Source organism: Gobio gobio (genome assembly GCF_949357685.1).
Source record: "Gobio gobio genome assembly, chromosome: 24".
In the NCBI taxonomy this organism is placed as follows: domain Eukaryota; kingdom Metazoa; phylum Chordata; class Actinopteri; order Cypriniformes; family Gobionidae; genus Gobio; species Gobio gobio.
Window position 1 is genome coordinate 23,634,123 of NC_137120.1, and position 9,550 is coordinate 23,643,672.

Consider the following 9,550-nt stretch of genomic DNA (forward strand, 5'->3'; position numbering starts at 1 on the left):
GTCGTCAGAAGCATGACAAAAGGCCCTAGCCACCTTTTCTTAATTTGAAAGATGCTACATTTTCAGCAAATATTGTAACCCCCTTATAAACTTCATTCATTTGAGTACCATTACCGTTCCCCCCTTGGCTGCAGGCTCGCCCATGCAGCCATTTATCATAATCATCGAAAATATTGTTGGGGTAAACAAGGCTTGCCATCACTACTCGTCTAGACGCCATTTTGCACATTCACACATCATTCACAAGTTTCCAGCCACAACGTCTCCACAGGTGCTTCTCCGCTGCTGTGGCGAACACCTGCATGTAGCATGGGGTCTACGCTTTTTATCAGTTTTATTTTGATAAAAATTACAATATAACATTGCGACTACATGAAAAGCGGTTTTACCGTTATAAAAAAAAAACTGATTTGTACATAATCAAAGCTTCAAGCAATATTCAGCCTTCTATATACAGTAATTATTATGATTTTAATGATTCTTTCCAGTTATGATTTTGATTAATCAATAGGACCCATGATTGTTTCTTCCCCTAAAGTTTGTTTTTGGTCTCTGAGTGGTGACTGAGGGTCTGTCCTGGTGGTGTGTGATATTTCGCAAAAACACTTGATTTCAGAACATGTTGTTGTGTGTTTGGATTTTGGAGGCATCACACACCTCCAACTCGACAGGAATGCAGTAACAGTGATTGCTCATTTAGCCCGGCTTCCAGAGATGAAATGTGGATTTGAAATTTACACTCACAAGATCCACTAATGTACTAAAAACATATTTAAATCAGTTCATGTGAGTAAGGTGGTTCAATATTAATATTATAAAGCGACAAGAATATTTTTCATGCGCCAATATTTTCAATATGAAAAATATTCTTGTCGCTTTATAATATTAATATTGAACCACTGTACTCACATGGACTGATTTAAATATGTTTTTAGTACATTAGTGGATCTTGAGAGTGTAAATTTCATTGCTGCCTATGCAGGCCTCACTGAGCCTTCGGATTTCAACAAAAATATCTTCATTTGTGTTCCGAAGATGAACGGAGGTCTTACGGGTGTGGAACGACATGAGGGTGAGTATTAAATGACATTATTTAAATTTGTGGGTGAACTAACCCCTTAACATACTAATGCGTTTTTCCTTAATGCATATTTTCATTTTCAAGGGCATCCAATGAAACTATTTCGGTGCAATTCCACGTCACTTGCCAAATTAGACAAATGTTAACATGGACAAGTTGTGTGATATGACCTCATACTTGAAAATCTAAATAAAACTAAGCAAGTTAAAAGGAAAAACAATTCTGACAACACTGACAAGAAATTAGGTCAAACGTGGTTTGCGCTGACCACAATGAGCTAGTGGTGTATCGGCTGCAGAAAGCACAGAGTGCACCACAGACATACAAAAGACGTTTAGAAATTAAAGACGTTTCAAACACAATGAAGCAAATCTATAACTATAAAGTCACATTTTTCTCTCTAACACTAGAAAGGCGTCAACTTGCAAACTTGCATTAAATGCTAACACTTTACTATAAGCTTAAAATGGTTAACTTTAGGTAATGCATTAAGCGCTGGTCACACCAAGGATTATAACTATCATGTTAAAGATATTGTTCTAAAAATCTTTTTAAATTTAAAATAGCCAAGTCCACACCACAACTATAACGATAACTACACAAAGGAACGATATCTTTGCAATCACTTTCAAAACTCTTTCAACTTTTTCCCATGCAGCTGGAGAACGGTAAAATCAATAAAAACATTAACAGCCAATAATAATGCTTAGAACACTTAGAACACTAGAATAAACAGAACAATATCATGCATTGGTGTGGATGCTTATTTATAATTATGTAAAGGTTATTTCATGATAACAACTAATGCCAAGTAATGTTAACAAATCAAACCTTAATGTACACTCTAAAAAAAAAAAGGTTCTATATGGCACCAAAAATGGTTCTTCGTCGTAATCATAGAGGAACCACTTTTGATCTTAACATGTTCTGTATATGGTAGCGGTGCTCTATAGCACCTTAGTTAGCTGTGCTATATAGCGCCTTAGTCAAAGAACCGATGAAGAACCTCTGAAGAACTGCTGAAGAACCACTGACGCACCAAAATTGGTGCTATAGCACTTAAAAAGGTTCCCCTATGATTACGAGCCAAGACCCATTTTTGGTGGCATATAGAACCTTTTTAGAGTTTAGTATTAATATGCTTTGTCAGTTTAAAGAAATGCACAAACAGACAAGATTACGATGTGGTCAGTGCTGACTTCAACTTCCTCTTCATGTGGGTGAAATTCCCCTCTTGAAAGTTTTGGGGTAATGCTTCAGCGTGTGAAAGAACCAAGACTGCATCATGCTGAAGTCTTTAAACATCATGAAGATCGTGCAGCTTCACCTCTGTGAGTTTATTGTACTTTATAAATATTTAATGTACTTTGCAAAATAATAAATTGACTGACATTTTATACAATCACATTAAATCTCTCTCTCTCTCTCTCTCTCTCTCTCTGTGTGTGTGTGGTGTTTATTTCACAGATCTGCTCATATGGTGTGAAGCTGCAGGGACTTTAACAAATCAACTAACAGATTTGGGTCAAAATGTGACCATAAACTGTGATTATGTAAAGGAGGTTAACTGGTTATTCCTGAAACTACCAGATCCTCCAGTTTTGATATTACACACTTTCTTATCTGCAGGTCCTCATTACTACAATAATACATTTAGACACAAATATTCAGAGCAAAGTCAACATCGCCTGTTCATAAATAATGTCACTACTGATGACTTAGGACTTTATTACTGTGTGACCACAGATGCACCTCCAAAATACAGCGACGGCACCAGACTGCACATCATTGGTAAGTGACCATTCGGCGATCATATTAAAACATTCCTTTTTAGACACTTAAAAACAAACAAACAAAAAACATAAAATGTTAAACCTCTTTAATGGCTGCACAGTGCTGAATATATTATATATCACAGAACCAACTGCAGAGATCCAGATCAAGAATAATACGATGGTGGAGTGCAGTGAGCAGAATTGGATACAGATTATTATCATCATATGTCTTCTGCTGATTATTGTTCTGATCATTGCGATCATAGGTAAGCTCTTTGATAGAATTACATCTGTTGCTCCTTCTTTAAAAAATGGGAAGACTTAAATCTGAATTCACTGTCATTTTAAAGGACTATTAAAGGTGTTTGTTCTTGGAAGGAGAAGAACCAGAGATAAACATTTTCAAAATACAAACCTACAACAGCCTCAAGTTATGAATCTTACCACAAGTTATGAACAACCACAAGACCCAAGCCAAGTGCAGGTAAATCAAGTGAAACCATCATTAATATAACAATATGACATTTTAAACTCGTATTTATATATTTCTTCAGCAGAACACAAAAGAAGATGTTTGTGTTTGTGTTCTACAGACAATCTGAGAGTGTAGAATTGTTTGAATCATATATCTGTCTATTTAAAGACTACAGCAATACATTCTGTTTACATGCAATTGGTTTCCTGTTGCTTTTTCAGTTCACTGCGGTAGACTTTTCCACACCATGTCAACGGTTTCAGGCCAGGCAAGTCAACAGCACCTATGCACTTCTAGAGCTGCCGAAACCAGGAACACTTAACCATTGACCCCATTTCTCATTGTACTTATTATAATGTAATTATAATGTATAACTATGGAGTATTTTTTATATATTTTGAGCTTGGAGAAATGACTGCTGCTATTGTTGTTCCTTTAATATAGAAGGTATGCATCAACGTCACTTTCCCGCCAGAACACGTCCCCTTAGCCAGGGCTGAGTGGCAGAAGAGCTGCTGCGTGACTGGAGTTAATAGGGGGAAACGCGATTAAAACAAACGGTTATCAGTTTAAACTAAAGGTTGGACTCGATATTGTGTTCCTTACAACTTACCAAAGATCCAGTGATCTATGGATATTGACATGCAAACAGGAATTTTGTTTCCTGACATTTATATGAGCCTGATTTCGATACATAAATATTTATCACTGTCAGACTCAGTCATCACAATAACGCAGCCCTCAATCACAATGCAGTATTTGTGAGAGCTGCCGCCTTCTCCATCCCACACACAGAGTGAAATTCTCTGACTCCGATACAGGAAAAATAAAACAGAACGTATAACATTGGGGCTAATATGTTAGCAAGCAAGCTGCTGAAAGTTTTCGACTACAGTCCTTAAAGTTGCAAGTAAGAAAACCTTCAACCAGCTGTAGCATTAAGCCAGTTCCCGACGGTTACACCGCACCAATAACATGGGGCTGCCCACTGACGTGCCTGACTTTAAATTGGCGCTACTAAACATGGATATCGACCGATGCAGATATATATAAAAAATGACAAATATCGATAAATCAGTCGACCTCTAATTCAAATGTTAAATATTATAGGTCACATTACAAACATGTCTGTGATTGGCCACATTACTCAGCAAAGCAAAAATTGAATCATTTGACGAGCGCAAATACTGATACACACTGGATCTTTTGCCAACTCTTTTTCACTAATATGCTACAATAATAATTATTACGAAGAAAACAGATCCTAGATCAGCAGTTATGGGCAGCTTTTCCCTCTAAAAGCAATCAGTGGCAGAAGCAGCAGGCGGCAGTTGTTTGAGTGCTATTACACACTATTATCCAGTCCGTCTCCCTCGGTCCGGAGGGGGACACAGGGATGTCCATGGGGTCCATGGCCAAGCCTCCACCGAACCCCCCACCCTTGGTGCCGGGACTGGTTTTGTGTGTTTGTCACAAATTCACACTGAAAACCAATGCTGTTTCTCAGAGTTTTTGCCACTCAGTGGGCGTAACCACAGTCACTCCGGCCGACGGTGACGTCACGTGCATACCCTCTATAGATTTGATTTCTGTTTGATTAAAAATGTTGGGTTTTTAAACATATGTTTAGCTGGATGAGAACTCAAAGAAGCCAACAGAAGTCCAAAACTAGACTATCTATATATGTTTATTTCAAATAACCTGTTAGTTATCTTGAAGGGCATTGGTCAGAATTTGTGTTTAATTAAAGCTGTTACAAAATTAGATGTTAGGTAGAATGGTGATATAGTTTATGGTGAATACTGGTAAAGTGGGACACTTTCTGATAATTTACATTCTGCATATTTTTTTTTTTATGATCAAAATGTCTTCTTAGGCTTAGACCCTCATATGATGCTATTCTTAATAACTTAAGAGCTCTACTATACTATACAGAATAAAAAAATAAAAAAATAAAGAAACATTAAACACAGGATGGATGACTCTTGCTTAATCAATAGTGTCAATACAGCTATGCAAGTGAATGCTTCCCTGTCTTCAATGAGGCCATTCTCCTTGCCACACGTCTCATGTCCTCGTAAACAATGCACATGATCCAATCCTCTGTCTTTTGGGATCATTTTCATCACCATATCTGGCTTTGCAAATATTGCAAATGTCCCGCCCATCTGAGCTTGTACCCTCCATCTTTCTTTTTTTCATTGCAAGCAAGCTCAATATAAGCAAAAGTATTTTTTTGTTGAAATATCTAGCTAGCTAACTAAATCTATGAGGAACAAAGAGAACTCAATTCCCCAAATAGAATGACTTGAATGGCTGTCCCAGTTTGCCAGTAATACCCTGTCACAGTTTAACAATACGCTATTGGCAAACTGGGACAGTGTCAAAATCGCATTTTAAAAAAACCCAAGAAGATTAATATGAATGTGATTTTAAAGCAACTTGAAAGTAGGCCTACCATAAAAATCTTATATTCCCATTCAAAAAAGGTCTGCATTCTGAACAAACGTCCTGTTTATTCAGTTCATATCAGGGGAAGCAGTTGAATCACAGATGTTTCAGCTGAAAGTCTTGTTCACTTACAACCTTGAAACAATTAACTGTTTTCACAGCTTGCTTACCTGTGGCAAAGGCCTCTATAAAGGAGTTTACCCTAATACTGGAAGGGACTTTGGTTTGAGATAATAAGGTGTTTAGAGAAGGTCTTGAAAAATGTTCCACATGAGCCGTGTTTCCACCACAGGAACTTTCCCCAGGAACTAGGAACTTTGGGGTGGGTGTGTTTCGACCGCAGGAACCAGGGTCTAAATGAAGTTCCGGGTAAATATTTCCCCCTCCGAAAGTCCCTGCTCACATTCAGGAACTTTCGGGGGTGGGACTTGGGCGCTGAACATGCTGATTGGTTGAGTTCACACAGCATTTTATTTCAACCAGCATTTTTAAAAGTCTTTTGCGAGGTTCGTTCTGCGTTCAGTAAATATCAGTCTCGCTCTTTCTGTCCGATGGCGCGCAATGTCTCAGCAATCGCACCGTCAATGTCCCTAATAGCTGATAATAACATTCGTTCTTATTTTAAATCTAGCTTTACGAGCTTTCAGAATACGCTTTAGTATCAGTGCTTGTCTCTTTTCTGCCGTTTTGTTAATTAAGGCGAGACACTACAGGTGAATAGGGATTTTTTTTAAATTACAAGATATCACTGTGAAACTTCTCCAGTTTATTACTGGCATAAACATAAGAAAAAAATGTATTACAAGTTGTGTGTAAATTAATGTTTTAATATGCAAATGAGGCCTTATATACACTTAAATATACGCTCATTTGCATACTTTTCCAAAAACAAAATCTGGAAATTGGAAAGGACCATGTTTAACATTCTTGGTTCTATTTGTTGACATGTTAGATGAGAGAGCTTTTACAGAGGGGATTCTGGATATCTTATTTTGTGCTTTAGTAAATTAGAGAATACTGACAATAGCCTTAAAAAAATCAATTTTTGCCATGTTTTTTGGAGTTAAAGGACCTATAACTCAGGATAAGAATGATATATCAACAAATCCCTCTGTAAAAGCCTTCAGAATATAGTTCAGTATAAGACTGCAAAAGTTGGTGCTTGTAGGTAACGTTACTACTGAAGTGTATATTTCTGACTCTGAGTGTGAGGGAAAAACTCATTTTGAGAAAACGGCCTTTAAAGTTTTATACTGTGTAACTGCATACATTTCTATAAAACCTACAAACAAAATATATATTCAGTTAATTAATATCAGTAGTGTATAATATTTAAAACACGTGGAAATTGATAAATGAATAAATTATTCAATAGCTATTAGAGAACTACCTTAAGAGAACTACCTTAACAAACACCAGTCACAAAAACTGCAGACGAGCTGTCCCTGTTTGTAGTAGCTATTGGTCCATCTATAACTTTTTGAATCTAATTCTGACGGGGTTTCGTCGTCTAATCTGTTGTTGTTTACTTTCTTTTTACTAGCTCTAGCTACTTGCTCTTTTCGGTGAGCGTTTATGAGCCGATTTCAGCGTTGTCTGCACTTTCTCTCAAGCACAGAATACACAAGCAAGCGGCAGCGCGTGAGAAATTCACATCGACCAATCAGATGTGGTTTTCGGCTGCAAACTTTCGCGGTTGGTCAGTTCTACAAAGGAAATTGCCATATTTGGATTAGCCAGCGCTGTGTGTGAGACTGAAGGCCCATTTATACTTCTGCGTCGAGTGTACGCCGTAGGCTACGCTCGTAGCCGACGCCGTCGTGAGCATTTATACTTCTGCGCTGTTGTCTGCGTCAATGTGCAATTCCACATGCAGACACTGGAATGCATTTGTGAAACCATGCGGAGCTCGTGGCCGCTGTTTTCAGCAGCGGTGGCTCAGCAAGCGATTGTTGTTGCGGAGACTTCATTCACGAAATATACCCTAATGTGTCCCTGTTCTTGATATACAATTACTGATTAACATCTTTGGTTTTAATGAGAAAATAAATAAACTATATTCAGCGGATCTATGTATTTATTTACTACCATAAAGAATCGCTGGACTGCAAAATAGTGTGTTATGACGTAAGGAACTATCATCCAATTTCTGGACACACACACACTCCTATCGCAGATTTTTTATTTATTTATTGACCTGAGGGAAGGGTTCTGGCAGACCAATCACAGCGCTTGCGGTCCGCGTAGAATTGACGCGTTGTTACATTTTTGGAGAGGTGCGCGTCAGGCTACGGCGTAGGGTACGGCGTATCCAACGCGTCTATGCGTAGGGTACGCCGTACCCTCTGCGTGCACTCGACGCAGAAGTATAAATTGGCCTTGAGAGCTTTACAATGATACCAAGCATGACATATTTCTGTGAATGAAGACGGCACGAGAGATCGCGCTAGAATAACTTTTGATGATTTCGGGTAGAAATCTAAAGGCGCACGGTGACAAAATATAATGAAATAACCACCTTAATGTGTAATGTTGACATTTTTTTTATTTTGACATGAAAGCTTGCATGTTAAGGGAGCAAACTGGCCCAAAATCTCAAAATTGACCACTGCATGAAAAAACGATGTTTTCACCTGCCGTGTCTCGCCTTAACTCTTTAGTAAACCAATACAATAGCCGCGTTTCCATTGAAAATAGCCGAAACAATTTGGACCAGGAACTTTTTTCCCCCCAGATCTGCTACTGTCTGCGTTTCCACTGCAGTCTAAAGTACCGGGAAGATTAGGCAAATTAGTCCGGTGATGTAGGACTGCGCTCGGCTGCTCCTCCCTGTCAGCGACGGACAGTAATCATTTTTGCGCGACACTGTCTGCAACAATAACGAGGAGATGCAAGCAGCGCTGCTTTTGGTAGTTATGTATTGTTTTAATAAAGAGGTCATTAACAAAACAGCGGAAAAGAGACGAGCACTGATACTAAAGTGAATTCTGAAAGCTCGTAAAGCTAGATTTAATGTCATTATCAGCTATTAGATCAGCATCACAGCACAGAGACGGCCCTCATTAAGATAATAAATTATATTCGCCTCAATACAGATACAGGCAAAACATCAATTCTGGTACTACTCGACCTCAGTGTTGCATTCGACACTGTTGACCACAACATACTTCTTGACAGGCTAGAAAATTGGGTTGGGGTTTCTGGAATGGTCCTCAAATGGTTCAGGTCATACTTAGAAGGGAGAGGCTATTATGTGAGTATAGGTGACCATAAGTCTGAGTGGACATCCATGACATGCGGTGTCCCACAAGGGTCAATTCTTGCACCACTCCTATTCAACCTGTATATGCTGCCACTCAGCCAAATAATGAAAAATAACAAAATGGCTTACCACAGCTATGCTGACGACACCCAGATCTACTTAGCCCTATCACCTAATGACTACAGCCCCGTCGACTCTCTATGTAAATGCATTGAGGAAGTTAACAGTTGGATGTGCCAAAAATTTCTTCAGTTAAACAAAGACAAAACTGAAATTACTACATTTGGAAACAAAGATGAAATTCTCAAGGTGAACGCATATCTTGAGGCTAAAGGTCTATCATCTGACTATCATCTAACTATCATCTGAAAAATATTGCAAGAATGACGCCGCATTCACACGGGGCGTCGGCGTCAACGCTTCTCGTTTACTTTGAATGGGTGACGTCATGCGTTGCCGAACTGAATTGTGGGTTCCGTCGCGGCGCTTCACTCGCGTTGCAAGCG

The 9,550-nt window shown here is 38.6% G+C and overlaps 1 protein-coding gene across 1 annotated transcript; it reads left to right on the forward strand.

Moving 5' to 3' along the window:
• The first annotated feature begins 2,331 nt into the window (after window positions 1–2,331).
• Window positions 2,332–5,266, forward strand: LOC307121021 (uncharacterized protein). The gene is made up of 5 exons (XM_079808398.1): window positions 2,332–2,412; window positions 2,549–2,872; window positions 3,000–3,122; window positions 3,207–3,340; window positions 3,553–5,266. The coding sequence occupies exons 1-5, from the start codon at window positions 2,367–2,369 to the stop codon at window positions 3,658–3,660; spliced, it is 735 nt and encodes a 244-aa protein (XP_079664524.1). The 5' UTR covers window positions 2,332–2,366; the 3' UTR covers window positions 3,661–5,266.
• Window positions 5,267–9,550: the final 4,284 nt, after the last annotated feature.

Excerpts from the sequence above, each read along its gene's own strand:
- LOC307121021 (XM_079808398.1), top strand. The coding sequence starts at position 2,367 with ATGCTGAAGTCTTTAAACATCATGAAGATCGTGCAGCTTCACCTCT. Across the intron at positions 2,413-2,548 it reads GATCGTGCAGCTTCACCTCT|ATCTGCTCATATGGTGTGAA; the intron begins GTGAGTTTATTG and ends TTTATTTCACAG. Across the intron at positions 2,873-2,999 it reads CACCAGACTGCACATCATTG|AACCAACTGCAGAGATCCAG; the intron begins GTAAGTGACCAT and ends TATATATCACAG.